The sequence below is a fragment of the Larus michahellis genome, chromosome 5 (genome assembly GCF_964199755.1).
Source record: "Larus michahellis chromosome 5, bLarMic1.1, whole genome shotgun sequence".
Taxonomy (NCBI): domain Eukaryota; kingdom Metazoa; phylum Chordata; class Aves; order Charadriiformes; family Laridae; genus Larus; species Larus michahellis.
In genome coordinates, this window is record NC_133900.1 from 43,513,567 (window position 1) to 43,530,598 (window position 17,032).

Below are 17,032 nucleotides of genomic sequence, written 5' to 3' on the forward strand. Positions count from 1 at the left end.
ACACCGCCAGTCCCCCGCAGCCGCGGGCAGAGCCGCCGCGGCCCCGGCTCCTCCCTGAAGAAGACGACGGCGGTGATCTGGCCGGCAGCCCCGCCATGCCCCGCGGCTCCTGTCAGAGAAGCGTCCGGAGCAGCGCGGATGCAGGTAACGGGCAACCGGGGCCTCCTTTCCCTCGTCCCGGCCGCCGCCACGCGGGCCGCGCTGTGACTCCCCCACCCCTTCCTCCTCCTCATGCGACTGTGCTTCTTGGCAGCTTCAGCGGCCGGGCCGCGTGTAGGCAGGCGGCGTCTTGCGGGGCCGCGTACCCGCCGGCGGCTCCCCGGGACCAGCCCAGGGGCCAGGGAAGGGCGCGGCCCGGCCCCGCCCGCGGCACTGGTCTCCTCCTCATCACGTCTTTGACGTCAACCGGCCTCCCTCCCGCCTCATTGGCCGCGCGCCCAGGTCTCACTATCCTCACTCCACCCCTTCAGCCAATGGGCGCGCGGGATCGGCCGCTTCCTCACGCCTGACTCTCCGCCGCGGCCGCCCGCCAGCCAATGGGCGCCGCGCCGGGAGTTGCTGGGCGGCCAATGGGAGGGCGCACTTGAAGAGCCGGCGGCCCCGGCGGTTGTTATTGCTGCTGCGGGTGCTGCTGCCGCCGCTGCTTCCGCCGCGGCGTGAGAGGCCGCCGTCACACAGGTGAGGGGGCGCGGAGGGCGGGCGGGAGGTCGGTCGCGGCCTGCCCTGGGGGTGCCCGCGCCGTTGCCGGGGTGCGGAGGCCCGGACGGCTGCGCGGCTCCTCCCGGTGGCACCACGGTACTGCTCCGGCGGGTGCCGCTGGCCGGGCGTCTCCCCTGGGCATCCCCTGCCTCGCCGCCATCGTCCGGCCGGTGCCCGCCGGCGCCTGTGACAGGGTCTGTCCGCTTACTTGCAGGGTCCTCGCAGACCGGACGAGCCTGATCCCGGCGCTGCCTCGCCTCTGGTCCCTCGGCTGCTTCTTCGTGAGGGTGAGTAGCCCTGCGTGTGCCCGTCGGCTCGGGAGATCGGGTCGTGAGCTGCCTTGGCGTCTGCCATGGCGTGTTGACTGCTAACAAAATGATATCTGCTATGGTATATCTATTTGCTGTTAATACGGAACGGTAGCATCTCGGTGCTGTTGCTAAGAAAGAAGAATGGAAGACGTTGTGGCTGGATACCGAGCTTGGTGTGTTATTTCTGTTGGACCTAGTCCGAGCGTATCAGCTGGGGCCTGACCGCATCCTCTGGCCTGTGGATTGCGCACACGTTTTAGGGTGGAAGAGGGACCTGTTAGAGCGGGTGCGGAAGAGGGCTGCGAAAGTGATCAGAGGGCACATGGCTACAGAGAAAGGCTGAGCGAGTTGGGGTTGTTCCCCCCTGAAGAAGAGAAGGCTCCAGGGACACCTTACTGCTGCCTTTCAGTACTTAAAGGGGGCTTATAAGAAAGACAGAGAAAGATTTTTTGCCAAGACCTGTAGCAACAAGACAAGGGGCAATGGTTTTAAGCTAAAAAAAAAAAAGGGTGGGTTTAGACTGGACATAAGAATGGCGTTTTCTACAATGAGAGTGGTGAGACACTGGAACAGGTTGCACAGGAAGTTGTGGATGCGCCAGTATTGGAGGTGTTCGAGGTCAGGTTGGATGGGGTGTTGGGCAATCTGGTCTACTGAAAGATGCCCCTGCTGATGGCAGGGAGGTTGGGCTAGATGATCTTTGAAGGTCCCTTCCAACCCAAACCAACAAGCAGCCTCCTTTGTGGAAATGGCAGAAGTTCTGGGCACCTGCAGGAACGCTGCCTTTATGCTTTTAAGAGCTGTGATGAAAACTGTCTTACTTATGGAAAGGTGGATTGCCTCAGGCTACATGCAGTCTAGAGGCAGTCTGCAGTGTTGATGTGGTTTCCATGGATTCTGGCTCACAGCTATGAGGCTGGATAATCAGGAGATCACATGGTTAATTTAATTTCTAATATCTGGTTTGAACCTTTCTGTGCCCTTTTAGTACAGAGTCATCGTACAGAAGACTTGAAATAAAATTGGGTAATAATTAATATTTCTTTATCCTTTTGCTCCCTTGAGCTAATCTCAAAACTTGAGAAGCTGATTGTCTCTCAAATTGGTTTACCTCTCAAACTGGTCTTAACCTTTGCACTTTTACACTATTCTATATAAAAAGTATCTGTCTCTTGCTTCTCTTCCCTTCCTTGTTTTACTTTAAAACTAGGTAACAAGGAAGATAGGTGATTTTTTCCCCTGAAGATTAACTGCTGTTTATTCATTTTTTTTTCTCAAAATTTGCAGGTTACGTATAGACAACTGCAGAAGAACTGTAATTGTGATGCTTTATGTTTGAACAATGGCAATGAACGACAGCGTTAATATCTTGAACTCTGCTTATTTGGCGGTGGAATATATAGACTCTTTCTTGCCTGACAATCCCTTGCAGCAACCATTTAAAAATGCCTGGAATTACATGCTGGATAACTACACAAAGTTCCAGATTGCAACTTGGGGGTCACTTATAGTCCATGAAGTTTCATACTTCTTGCTCTGTGTGCCTGGATTTGTCTTTCAGTTTATACCATACATGCAGAAGTATAAAATTCAGCAGGTAAGACAAAGTTGTGAACTATGTGCTTCCCGATTTGTCTTTGAATACGTGAAGTAGAGCATATAACTGCAGTTTCCTACTTTCCAATTTCTATGACCCCATTTCCTCTATCATTGTGGATACTCTGGAAGTGACAGAGCAAAATTACAATGTGTGAGGAGTGGAATAGAAGTAGATTTTGGGGAAGGAAAGGAGTTACTTCCAAGGGAGAGTATCCTTTGCACCATGGTGGTATGAAAAGGAAAAGGGTATGTCAGTCTCTGTGTTAGAAAAGTTGAATTTTCTTCATGTAAGTTTATATATCAGCAGGGGAAGGTATAGTAGAATCACAGCATCTGGTGGTAGAGGTGTATCTTGGTATTATGAAGGAATTACATGGTATGTTTATGTAATAGCAGGTGTGTCTTTCTAAGTATTTCCATGCACACCCTCTTGAAAGGATTTTGAAGTATTTTAACAATGGAGATAACCTAGGATGGACTGCACATTCCTAATTGGTAGCAAAGGCACATCCAGTTTCTAAAGATGATTGTTTTCATCCAGTTCCTTGTAATATGAGTTGGAAATTAATAATACCAGCTCCTGAAACGGTAAAATGTTTCTCTGCAAAAACTGGATGTCTCAAGACAAATTATTTCTTCACAAGCTTGTCTTCTCTTTGTATTATTTTAGCTATGGAAATACATTCTGTGGTGTGAAGAAGAAAAGCAAACTTAGATTTGTGTTAAACTGTTGAATATGACATGTTTCTGCTAATTGCAAACACTGAAATAACAAGAATAGCCTTGGGCGACTGGCAAAGACAACTTCTGTTAAGAGAGGCTTACTTTAAATTTTACAAAAAGCTAGCTTAGAAAAACAGGAGGTTTTGATGAAACTGAATCCAATCCCATGTAATCTGTATTGCCTGAGTTAATTTGTGTTACTGGAGGACCCGCTATCTGTCTTCCACAGGGAAATCAAACTGCCTCGAAAGTACTTTTTGCAGCACTTCACTTACGCGCAATAAACGTACGTAACGCAACTGACTACTTTTGCTTCTTCTTAGGATAAACCAGAAACATGGGAAAAACAGTGGAAGTGTTTCAAAACGCTCCTCTTCAATCACTTTTTCATTCAGCTTCCTCTGATTTGTGGCACCTATTACTTCACAGAGTATTTTAACATTCCGTATGAGTGGGAAGAGATGCCTAGATGGTAGGTAAATTTTTCTCGTATGTTGATGCTGAGTTACATACAGTTGGAGGCAGAATATTTAATAAATGGTGTCGTCAACTCTTAATGTACGGTAATTTTTTGGTGATGTAAACTGCGTTTGTTAATTGTGCTTCTGATGATCCTTAACTGCTGTAAAAGCTAGAGCTTTTTCATGGTTTGGGCCAGATTGGCCTATAAAGAAAGTTGGTTCTGTTTTACCTCAAACCAGGACAATTTTCCTAAATCTTTTTTTAAATGGCCCCAAATTGTTCTGATACTCAGAAGAAGGGGCATTAGGAGGGAGCTTATGGGAGCAAAGCAAGTTTCTTGATGGCATGGGTTAAATAGTGGACTTTCTGGGTTTTCCCATTTTTTGATTCTTCCTAAGAGTTTCTTCTCTCCACCTTGTTTTATATAATAGCAGCAGTGTGTTCCTCAAGGGAGAGAATGTACCACTTGCTTCCCATTCTCCTTTTTTGCACTAAACTGATAGACTTTTAAACAAAACTGAGTTATAAATGCCTCTTTTCTTTTTTTTTTTCAATAGCTGTTCTTTACAACAGAAGCTCATGTTTCTTGGAAATTTCTATCATCTGGATAGCTGATGCAACTCTGTTTTTATCTCTACATCTTACGCAGTCTATAGATGTTCTTTATAGTTTGTAATATTGAAATGACAGTTTATTATGCTGCGTGCTGATTCATTCAGCTTATCAACAGATGAGCTGATAGGTACAGGGACTAATGTGCTCAGCAATTAATATTTTCAGTATTTTAAAAAGGTAGTGTCAATGCACTGTTATTCAATGAATAATATAAATAAACATTTCCCAACCTTACTAGTACACAAACTATTTTGTCTTTTAGGATTGTCTCCTAGTATGTTCTATAACTAATAGCTCTTCTGCTTTTTAAAGGTATGTTCTGGTTGCCCAGTGTTTTGGATGTGCAGTGATTGAAGATGCCTGGCACTATTTCCTGCATAGATTGCTGCATCACAAGAGAATATACAAGTATATCCATAAGGTTCACCATGAATTTGTTGTATGTATTCCTCGATTATTTTTTAATAGTTTTTAGTATGTGCGGTTTCATACAACTTATTTAAAGGTCTTAACTTGAAAGACTTAAGAATTTTGCATCCCTCTGACAGTGGAATAGATGTCTTTTCTTGAGCTCTTTGTCAAGAAGAGTCATCCATTTTGTTTCTGAAAACACCTCTTGTATTTCATTTAATGGGAATGAAAGGTCGCACCCAGTCAGCTCTTTTGAAGTTTAATCATATCTGTTGAGCTAGGTGAAAGCAAGCTTTTAAAAGCATGCTTGATTGTGAGGGGAGGGGGGAAATGGTCGATTTCTGGGTTTGATCGTTCATCAGTTCACCACCACCACCTAGGGTGTTACCCAGAACATACTAATACCCAGAACAGGATCCAGACAGGTGGCTCCTACATGGCCTGGGTGTGTGCATCGTATGTGCAACATATACGAGTCAGGGAAGGATTATAGCTTTGGGTATGGGCCTCTGGAAGCAGTATAGCCAGTTGTGTTATACTGCATTGATACCACAGTGCAGTACAGAGATATTTTGGATGGTTCCGCAATTAGCGGTGTTGAAGCTGACATTGCACACGAGGTAATGAGCCATGCTTGACGGGAGGTGGCACTGTTCTGAGCCAGGCAGGGGTCCGGCAGTGCTTATACCTTACAGTTGGTGTAAGGCAACTGTCTCTGGATCACAGAAGTCAGTGCTGCTCTGTTTGTGTACCGCTGTGTTTCAGTGTATAACCCACACTGTGCCTAAGGTAAGCTGCAAGCGACTGTGTCTGGGGTGGTTTATACGGGCTGTGATAATAGAGAACTGATTGATGCATGCATATATATGTACATCTGCAGCAGCAGCCGCTGTTTCCTTCTTGCTCTGGGCAGCCCCTCAGGTCTCTAGCAAGGAGCAGCTTCTGGCCATTATTCTTGAGTGGTTAGCAGTTCACACAGAAGTGATCTGTAGGCTAATGGCTATTTCGGTAAAAACTTTCCCTGATAGTAAAAGGTGATAATTTTAAAATTGCCCTTAAGCCGAAGTGAACTTGCTGGTTTTCTTATAATCAAACTTATAACCTTGAGCATTAGGTTAATTTTTTTTTTAATTATTATCTTTCTACGGTGGTCTACTTTCGAAAACTCTCTGTAGAATTTCTTTTTTTGTAAACTAAATGTAGGTGTGACTTGAGGTTGCGTGTATGTGTACATATGTATATTTTAAAAAATTATCTATATAAAGAAAAGGTTTTATTTCAATATCAACAGTAATATTTGAATAGTAAGAATTTATCTTAAAAAAAATTGTCAAAGATGAGGGGTGCTTTTAGGTTATTTTTAAAATAAATTTCTAAGTGAATCTTGACTCTCAAAATATTTTGGCTTCCTTCTTTCTTCTGCTTCCAAGACTGGATGTATAGCAAAGCTTGATAGGGACTTCCCAAACACTTATAATATTCCTGAAATAATGCTTTGGCCTTGGGTAATGGTAAGCCTAAATAAAAATTTCCAACTTTTCAGCAAGTAGTGAAGTGTATGGAATCGCTAATGCAGTCATAATCCTTAGGACCTTGGAATAGTGTTTTCTGTTTTCCCAGCGAGGAGCTGAACACCTGTGTTGAGGCCCTTGCTCAGTCAGACCATTTCCTTTACCCACAACATCATTCCCTTTGTCCTGTTGTAGTCTTGTGGGGTAATGGGAAGGGGAGAGTACCACAAAATGGTGATTCTGATTTGGGGGTGTATAGAATTGGAAATGTTGACTGTTTTTTCTGCCTGTTATCTCTTTCTAGTCTCCATTTGGAATGCAAGCAGAATATGCACATCCTCTGGAAACACTTATCCTTGGAACTGGCTTTTTCATTGGAATTGTTGTTTTCTGTAACCACGTGATTCTTCTGTGGGCATGGGTCATATGTCGCTTGATGGAAACCATTGACGTACACAGGTGAAATCCTCATTGCTTTTTAGTAATTGCTTTTCTTCTTCTCCTTAAACCTGTCTTAAACTTACCCATTTCTTTCACTGAGTTTTAGTGTTTATTTTGCACTGAAATGCTTTACTGCATCTTACAAAGAAGGACACAACCTGAACAGTTAACACGATTTTCTGTTTTGAGGTAGTGTTAATAGCAAATCTTGCCGATTAGAAGAGTGTAGACTGTCAGCTAGACCATCTTGAGGGTTTCAGAAGCTAGGTGCCTCGTTAGGATGTCTAGCTTTTGATATTTGGTGTAAAAGTGACCTTTTGCGTAATAGAACACCAAAAATCAATTTAGAAGTACAATATTCTATCAAAGAGTTCTTTCCATTTAATACTTTGTCAGCCAGTTTTCCTGGACAAGAGAAACTTTAGGCTAAACCACCCATCACTGATGGTTTAGTTATATATTGGTTGTAGACTGAGAAGTGTATGTTGTGACATATCATAAAGTAATTGATGCAAAATATGAATCTCCCTTGATAATTATCACTTTAGTTTGTTGTCCACGTGAGGTGTTTATAACAAATTACCTTGCAGTCTCCCCACTAGGTGGTGTAAGATGCTTTCCAGTACTACTAAGCAAAAGAGTTGAAATCCCTCTAAAGCAAACTGTCCTGGTTTTAACGTTACTTTAATTGTATATTTTGCATTTTAAACATTTGAAGAACTTGCAGTAAGCTGAATGTAAGAGTAGAAACACTACAATTGTAGTTGATTTGAGATGCTGTTTGGTAAGCAGCTAAGCTGATGTTCATCGCTTGTCACTAAAAGATGGTGTTATTTCTTGTTCCTCCTTCCTAATGTCACTCTTGAGTCAGTTAAAGCTGTGAAGCCAGCTGTGATTTTTTTTTTTAGGGCACTTGCTTCAATTTTTTTTGTCACCTAATACACTGCGCTGAAAAGGTCAGCAAGTGCCAAAGCCATTGTGGGATAGTTCACAGAAGCATTTGTCTAGGATAGGAGGGATCTTGTTTTCCTGTTAAGGCAACGTTACAGTGGTTACCTCAGGGCCTTATAATACCAAAAAAATATTTTTATTTTATAAAGACAACAAGTAAGTGTCTATATAGTGGCTTATATCTGAGAAAAATCCTTACTATAATTGCTTTTCTTTTTTTGCCCTCCACTGTAGTGGCTATGATGTTCCGCTGAACCCTCTTCACTTGGTGCCTTTCTATGCTGGGGCCCGTTTTCATGATTTCCATCACATGAACTTTATCGGCAATTACGCTTCAACCTTCACGTGGTGGGACAGAATCTTTGGTACAGACTCTCAGTTCATTGCCTATAAAGAAAAAGAGAAGAAGCAACAACTCATAACAAAGAAGAAGGCTGACTGAATTTCCAGCGTAAAAATTCTAATGCTAATACTGGTAGTCAACTTTTGCTTTTCTGTAAAGCAAAATAGTGATCGGATGTTAAGCATAAATCTTGTTCCTTGGCTACTAAGTGGTAGGGAAAACCAGCTAATTACACTGCAGTATCTTCCTAATGGGAATGCTTTCTATTTTATACGTAAGTACTGCATATATTTTAACTACAGATTTAAAGATGATGCAAAAAAACCTGAGATGACTTGCGTCTATCCATTTTTTTTTGGAAAAAAAAAATAAAATTTCGATTTTATCTTTAATGTTGCCCACTTTTGGATCCAGGTAGAATTATATATGAAATTGGACTTAGTTTTTTTAAATATATATTCTTAAATTTGTAATATCAAATAGCAGAACATATTAACTGGTATCAGCACTGTATTATTTAAATATTGGGTCAAAGTTGCTTAAAACCAAAACATCTGTTAGTAAGAAGCTTGGACAGGCCGTTTGCACACTGGATAATGAGAACTGTTAATAACAGAATATCTGGCTAAAACATGAGTTAGCAGAGACATTCCTGATCTAGATTTATTATGTTATTTTAGATTACAGGCAAAAAGAATAGAAGTTTTTGTTGGAAGAAACTGGTTTTTGCTGCTCTCTTGAAGTTTTTCTGTCAGTGTACTTAGCATTTACATTACATTCTTCTCTGTGTGTTGTAATTTGCTGAACTGACTTGTTGCTATATTTGCACTTGTGACTGATAAAATAAATGTGGATTGGTTTGATGCGTGTATTATACTTTTCATATGTTTTTTTAATACAAAGCTGTGATTAAAAACCACGTAGGATATTGCATCTTACTCTGTTCATCTCTAATGAAGCAGCATTGTTTCTGTTAGTATGGTCTATGGCAGTTCCATCTGTTAAACTACTTACAGAGACAGCAGTAAGAAAGGAAAGGAAAGAACATCTTGTAAATTCTGCTGATTTGTGTTTTGAAGGATTCGGATACATAGCTACTGCATGTAGCGACAACTTTTGTCACAAGTGCATTCTCAAGTTAAGCTACAGCTTTCCCAAACTCGAATCTCAAAATCTACTGCTTGAGTTGTACTAGTAATAGAAGCAGTAATCTAATGTTGTGGAATCTCCTGTAAATATTTGTATGTTGCACAGGAAATTACAGTGGAAGTATTTAAGAAGGGATTAAACCCTTACAAAGATCTTGCACTTTGTATTTTAATGTCAGCTGTTCTTCAGACTTCAAGTAGCACTTCATCTACCCTGTGAGTCCTTTAGAGATGCTTACAGTGTTTGCCTTACCCAAGACCACCTGAATTTTCATGCTGCTTCGCAGGCAGTCCGGTGTAATCCTCAAAGCAGGCACTCCTCTGAAAGTGCAGATGAGACGGGCCTTTTAGCAGAAAGCCAGGGCGTTAATGGTATTCAGAGTGCTTGAAATATTAATTGGGATGTGGGAGTGGTTCAGATTCCTCTTCTGCATATGTTTTGTAGAAGCTTTTACTTCTCTGTCTGTATCCCCATTGAAATTCGGTGATCTTCCTCTTCCCCTTCCCTCCCGAAGGAAGTAAAAATGCTTGTCGGTGGCAGGTGAATGGAAGCTGAGAACCGTGTATTGTTTTTAGCGGGGGACTGGTACTTGAGACTCCCTCAATCCATAAGCACCGGCAGCCTGAACTCTCCATGGCGGAGGCGACCTCTTTAATCAGATTTCGGAGATGGCCATTATCCTCTTGGCTTTGTCAACTCCCACTCTCATCCTGCAGCTGCAGCTGTATTTAGCTTTATTCTACTGAACCCCTAGCCTAAAAATACAAGGAGCTTTCAGTGCTTCAGATTTTCCCTGCGTATGCGATTCTATTCACTTCTCAACCCAATGGCCTGTGACTATACACACACAGTCCCAAAGCTGTGTACAACTGTGAGCCAATTGCTTAAATACTCCAGGAACGGTCCTGGTAAAAGCTGGGTGTCTCCTCAGCTCTTGCAGAGCTCAATCAGAACACTAAATGTTTCATAGGGTGATTTAACAACGTTGCAGTGTATGTTACATTCTTCAAGACGTTTTGAAAATAAGGAATGTAATTTTAACACATTACTTATGCCATCTTTTTAGGTCCGGTTTGCCTGGTTGTTTTTTTTGTTGTTCTTTTTTCACGACTTGAGTCCATATTTTTCTTTTGCTATTTCAGTTTTTTGGGTTATTTTACGTACATCCTTAGAGTAGCATGTGATCACACCCTTGCTTTTGATCCTTTTTCTTTAACTAATCCCTAGAGAATAATGCAAGCTGTGCTTTATATATATGTATATTTTTTTTTTTTTCCCCTCCCCTGAAAAAATGTGCCCACCATACCTCTCTCAACACAGGAACTTGCATTTGAAAACCACAGGCTTGTTTTGCTGCGGGACTCAGCTAGACCTGCGTTTTACCACCCCCTTTTCAAATGCAGAGCCTCGGATTTGTTACTGAACTGGTGCTGGCTGGTAACCCACCTACCTCATTACTGTGTATCTCTTATGCATATCAGGAACTGTTAGGCAATTACCTTTTTGAGGGTTTAGGCCTTTATTAAATAAGACTTCTCTGATTATTTAGGTTATGTGTAGTTCTGAAAACTAAGAGATTTTTGTGCAACAGAAAAAAAAAATGAAAGCAACATACGGGTGACAATTTTTGGCTCTTGACAAGGCACAGCAAAACCTTACACAATCTGTTGTCCTTTGTCCTCTTTTGCAAGGAGACATGCAACTCTTAAACGTGGTAGGATAGGGGAATAAGTGGGGAAGCAACATTTTTCACAACCTAATCTTTTCCTGAAAGTCCAGCTTAGTTTAAGTAAGGCTCATCTGTGGGAAATGACAGCTTGTACTGCACCTTAGGCTATGACAAGTAACTCCTATGAAAGTGATTAATTAATTTCTCGGGTTTTGTGTCAAAAACCATGGAAACTTGAAAAGTATAATAAATTGCTCAGATTAGGATTGCAAAATAATCAACTGCTTTTGGCTGCTGATGTGAAATGCTAAATAAGGAGGCTTATATTATGCTGCAGTGCAGCTTGCCAGCGTATATTAATAATAATTGACATTATGATTATATTTGTAAATTATATCACTTCATTTATTGTCTTCACAAAATTTATAATTAATGACTGCTGAGTGTTTTAAGATAAATCTAAAGAAAAGTGTGATATGTTTATAGATTTTTAACATTAATTTTTATTGAAAAATGATATTATTGTAACCTACGTTTTGGCTACAGATACTTATTGCTCACTACAGTGTCTGGTTCGTTGCCTCCAAATCTCCATCGCGTTGCTGCTGCCTCCCTCCCTCTGCCAGCTGCAGCTTTCTGCTAAATTTCAGCCACTGAAACCTAAAACCGGCAGGTCCAGGAAGAAGGCAACTTTTTGTCGTTGTTTTTTGCTATAACTTTCTAACTGTGAAGGTAATAAACACAGCAATCAAATCGCTTTTCAATTGTATCTTTTCACCGGCTCACCAGATTATGTGATGTCCTCCACAGTAAGGCTTTTCATCTATTTCTCAACTTACTTCTGAGGCTTCTCTCTGAATTTTTGATGTCTTGCTTGAGCTGTAGACATCAGAAGTGCATGTCCGGATCGTTCTCTCTAACACCTCCTTGGTGGTATAATCACATCCTTCCTCTTAACCATTGTCCTTAGGTCTAAACATTCAAAGATAAAGTCAGCTGTTCTGCAGCATTGCGCTGGAAGACATAGTCGGGTTACCCATCTATTGTGACCTCTCAATGCTTCTAGCAATACTGCCTGCTGGACTGTGATGAGTGTGTTTTATATTTCTTGCTCTTAAGTGTAATTTACAATTTTCTGCGCTGAAATATTTAAATGTACTTGACTTACCAAGTAATCTAAATCACATTCCAGAGCTGCTGTATCCTTATTATTCACCATTCTTTGTCATCCATATTTTTTAATCAGGTTTGATTCACATTTATGTAATCACTGAATAAATTAGCCCCCAGAATTTGAAATGCCAGTCCCTGTGGAAGACCAGAAGAACGCTCCTGTTGGATAATGACTCACCATTTCTGAAGAACCCTGTCAGCCAGTTTTGCGGAATCTCAAGGTGATCCTGCATGATCGTTTCTCTGTATGAGAGTGTTCAGCGGTATAGCCATGACACCGCTCAGAAACAGCGTTGCAGCTCTGTGTCTGGGACCTAATGTCACCCCGGGAGCAGTGATTACTCCTGTGGCCTGAAATAAGCAGCAGAAATAAGCCACTGCCATTTGTGTAGGTACGCAGTGCCTAAGTGCTAAAGTCAGGTGCATTTTGTATGAAATTTAAGCTGCAGTTTGTGAAGAGGCTTTACACAGAATTGCTGCATGTTTAGGATGCCCACCACAACAAAAGCGCGGTCAGCAATTAAATGCTTGATAAGGCTGAATTTCAGTAACTGGGTGAGTCATCTACCAGGTGGAAAAAATTAAAGATTCAGTCTTGCACTACAGGACTAGAAGGTGCTTTTATTTCCTTTCCCTCTCTGTAAGGTCCTGTGTAACTGCCTTTTCTGGTTTTGGATTTTTAAAAATTCAGCCTTTATTTATTAATTTATCTTTCCTTTGACCTGCCTTTTCTTACAGAATCACAGAATGGTATGGTTGGAAGGGACCTCTGGAGATCATCTAGTCCAACCCCCCTGCCAGAGCAGGGTCACCCAGAGCAGGTTGCACAGGAACGCGTCCAGGCGGGTTTTGAATGTCTCCAGAGTTGGAGACTCCACCACCTCTCTGGGCAGCCTGTGCCAGTGCTCTGCCACCCTCAAAGTAAAGAAGTTCCTCCTCATGTTTAGGTGGAACTTCCTATGCTTAAGTTTGTGCCCATTACCTCTTGTCCTGTCCCCGGGCACCACTGAAAAGAGCCTGGTCCCATCCTCCTGACACCCACCCTTTAAGTATTTATAAGTGTTGATAAGATCCCCCCTCAGCCGTCTTTTTTCCAGACTAAAAAGACCCAAATCCCTCAGCCTTTCTTCACGTGTTCTCTTTCTTTTTCACGTGTTTTCTTTCTTATGCTTGTTCTCAAGGTACTGGAAAAGCTGCAACTTTCCATATCTCAACCCTGTTTTGCAGGCGTCCAAGAAACAGAGCCAGTGAGTTGTTCAAGACATTTTGGAGGTTGGTAGCAGAAGCTTCTGTCTTGAAGACAAACCTTCAAGTGACCAGAGCTGCTGGGTATAATACGTGTATTTAACCAGCATTCAGATAAGTTTTGTAAAAGGTTCTTACATCTCACAAGTTATTTCTATCTGCTTGCCTGGTTATGTGTTAACACTGAGATCAACTGCTCTCTTTATTAAAATTGATTGGAGCTATTCTATTCCTATTGTGAATTTCTTGATTGAAACCCTTACCAGCTTTTACCTGGTCTTCTAGGACGTACATGGTCTATAGCTGTTTTTTCTGAATAGATGTGCCGTAAGCAGTCTTTCAGAATTTTTCCAAGGCTTGAAAACGTGGTATAACTGAATATTAGCAGGCCAAAGATGCCCTGCCCTCCTCAGAGCAGGGTTTAAAGACCAATTAGTGATTTAGTCTTGATGATCTTCTCCCTTATGCATTATGTTCAGCATCCTGCTTGGTTATTTGTCTGTTAGAAAGCACTGTCTTCCCCATGCAGTATAGTGTAACCTCTCACTTCTTTCCCAATATAAACCAGAGAAGTTTACTGAGAATTTCCATGGCGTCATTATTAACAGTACTTGGTTATTAGTAATGTAAATATCATAGAATGTTTTTAGGATTTCTGTTTTTCCTAATGTACTTTTATTGTTCCTAGTGGACGCAGGTTTAGGGTTCCCTTTTAGGGTTATAAAAGAAAATAGCCGCCTCAGCCTGCTTTTCTTGCCACACAAATTAAAAAAGTGCAGAGTTACTCAAGTCTTGTAAGCAGAACTCTGTGAGTGTGAGGGTTTTTTGGTTTTGGTGGGGTTTTTCTTCTTTTTTTTTTAGATTTAATTACATACTTGCTAGTGAATCATGATTTGCTGAAAAAGACAGAGTCAGGCAAGTCAAAAGTATTTGAAAATTTGAATCACGTTCAGTAAGTTGTTTTGGACAAAAGAATGAAGTGATATGTAAATACGTATGAATGTTATATATAAGTTTGTGTATATATATATATATTTGTCTATAAATAAGCATTTTTGTAAATGCCAATGAAGCTTTCTTCACCATTACCCAATTATTTAGGCTGTGTCTGTTAGTAAGATATAATCTACTATTCCGTTTCATATACAGACATAAGGGAGAGGTAAAGCCAGGTTTGAAATCTGCTGATCACGACACTTTCTGGACAGGGAGCACTTGAGGTCTGCTCCCCGCTCTAATTAGTGTTATTAGCTTACGAGGCCATACGCAGGAGCCTGGTTATGCACATAACCTGGGAATGCCCTTGGCGTTAGAGTATTCCTCTGAGACTAAGGCAAGTGAAAAACATTTTTCCATATTACAAGGAAATTTGGCCTTTGCCTGTGATGACAGTCATCATCTCTGAACTATGGAAAATAGGAGGAGGGGTTGGATAGAAAGGAAGTCATCGATTTATTCCTCCTGCTCAGTTCTGCGAATGCTCCTAAGCTGCCTGAGAAACTAATCATTGCTTCTTGATCCCTTATTAAAAAGAAATCAGTACATGTGAACTTAAAATGAAAAAATTGGTAGTATATAAACCGCCTTGTTTTACACAAGATGTGTACATGCATGTGGTTTTATAAGTACTCATTCTCTTATTTTCTTTTAGGGGTAGGGGGTTAATAAATATGGAAATTAATGTAAATCCATTCGGATCTAGTTGAGAGACTAATTTTGTGTAGTGGAATCATAATCCACTGCTTGAAGAGATGAAAAGAAATAGATGATATTTGAGCCTACTTGTATCTTTTAGTGACATTGTATTTTGCTAAAATAAATTGGAAGGGAAGCCAATGAGAGTTGCTACAATGCACAAAGGTTTTTTTGACAGCTCAGAAAGTTCTCCCAGAAAATGATACTGTAAGTCTAAAATCGGAGCATCAGCAGATTTGTTTGCTTTGTGTATAAAGTGCAAGGGAAAGCGATGAAGAAAACGAGGAATGTTTAGCCTGTGATGAATGTAGCCAACAAACTGATACAGAATGTGAATCTTTTGAATGCTAGGTCAGCTGCCTTTATTTGCCGTTCATTTTTGAGAGCATTGCACAGATAGCACATTTCTAAAGTAGTGTGAAGTCATAAACAAATTCATAATACAGTACATGCTGTTAGGGTGGAGAGAAGTCAGAGGGATGGCACTTCTGTAACCCAAAATCAGAACGGTGATCTTTGTAAGAGAAAACAACGTTATCAGGGAGTCTCTGCGCATCTCAGTCTTACAAAATGCTTGGAGTAAGTTTGCATTTGCATTGTCACAACTCCAGAACTAATGTGACATCATATGATAGCCGTCTCTGAAGTTTTCTAGCAGTAAAAATGGAGAGTTCCAGGCTCTAAGAAGTGCTCTGAAGGTGCCTTTGCTCATGGTTGTGCTCTTGTAAAACTGGAATTAAACGGGGCGGAGAAGCTTCTGAACCCAGTTGGCTTTGAAAGATGGTAAGGTCTGGGTGAGCTGACCTTTGGTCACACATCAAATAATCCAGGACTGACAGTCAGGACACTGAAAGATGAAAAGTATAGATGAATACAGATAAATAGATATGTAAGTATTTATGCACAGATAAATAGATATCTAAGTATTTATACATAGTAGCATTTTCAGGTCCGAGTTTCAGGTGCCGGATGAGTTTCTGAGCTGGTGTATCACCAAGTTGCAATGAAGATGTTCTCCCAAAAGACATTATTTCCATTCTTCTTGGTTGGAACTGGATGACCCATAATTTGGGAAAATATCCATAGGATCACAAAGCATTATTAACAAATCTTCCTATAAATTGATTCAGTATAAGTTGGTGATGGAAGGGGATGTTACACAGGCTCACCCTTTTAGATTAGATGATCAGCGCAAAACATGTATTAAATTACTGGGGACAAAATTCTATTTGTAGGGGGAGGAACTGGATGTGTGGTTTCCAAACTTCTCAAAATTTTCCAGTGAGCCTTGTGTCCTTTAATAATAATTAAAAAAACCCTGATATGGAAGTTGCTCTTTAGCATTTAGCCTTTTGCTTTTATCAGTTGTCCTTTCCAGACTGTTTTGACGTAGTCTGAACACCTATGCCTATAAAAACAGCTTGAAAAAACAGATGCTTCAGAAGTCCTGTAGTATCTGCAATCTGTGATCTGAGACTGTGATTTATTGATATATTGTGAATGGTTCCTCACCAGAACATTGACAATTATGGGATGTGCTCTCTAAATATTCTCGGTATCAGAAAGGAAGTCTTGCTTTTTATCCTTTGCCTGCTGTGATGCAGCAAAGCTACCTTATAGATGATGAGCAGGGGTACCTTATAGATGATGGTTCATAGTTTTCCCCGTGAGGCCAATCAAATACGTTTGTATTATTCTGCAGCAATACTGTTTGAATCTTTCGCGGAGCAGCTATCATCTGTTCCCTTAGGTTTTTGCCAGTGGATTAGCTCGGTGGGACTGCACGAACGCCGTGCAGGACGAAAGTATTTCACCACACAGGTGACACAAAGCGATGCAGAAATCGCGCCCCGGGATTCTTCCAACGCTTTTCTCCCTCTGGACACGGGGACCGGCTGATGACAGCAGCTTCAGCGCCTTCCGCCGGGCCGCGCACCCACCGCCGCCCTCCGCGGGGAGCTCTGGCTCCTCCCGCCGCCCTCCGCGGAGACGGGCGGAGCGGCCGGTCCCTCCCCGCCCCTCCGCCCGCCCCCCG

At 41.6% G+C, this 17,032-nt stretch overlaps 1 protein-coding gene across 1 annotated transcript; it reads left to right on the forward strand.

The window, feature by feature from the left end:
* The first annotated feature begins 542 nt into the window (after positions 1-542).
* Positions 543-8,929, forward strand: MSMO1 (methylsterol monooxygenase 1). Its single transcript, XM_074589825.1, has 7 exons — positions 543-678; positions 914-986; positions 2,298-2,607; positions 3,656-3,804; positions 4,722-4,848; positions 6,636-6,790; positions 7,958-8,929. The coding sequence occupies exons 3-7, from the start codon at positions 2,353-2,355 to the stop codon at positions 8,163-8,165; spliced, it is 894 nt and encodes a 297-aa protein (XP_074445926.1). The 5' UTR covers positions 543-678; positions 914-986; positions 2,298-2,352; the 3' UTR covers positions 8,166-8,929.
* The last annotated feature ends 8,103 nt before the right edge of the window (positions 8,930-17,032 follow it).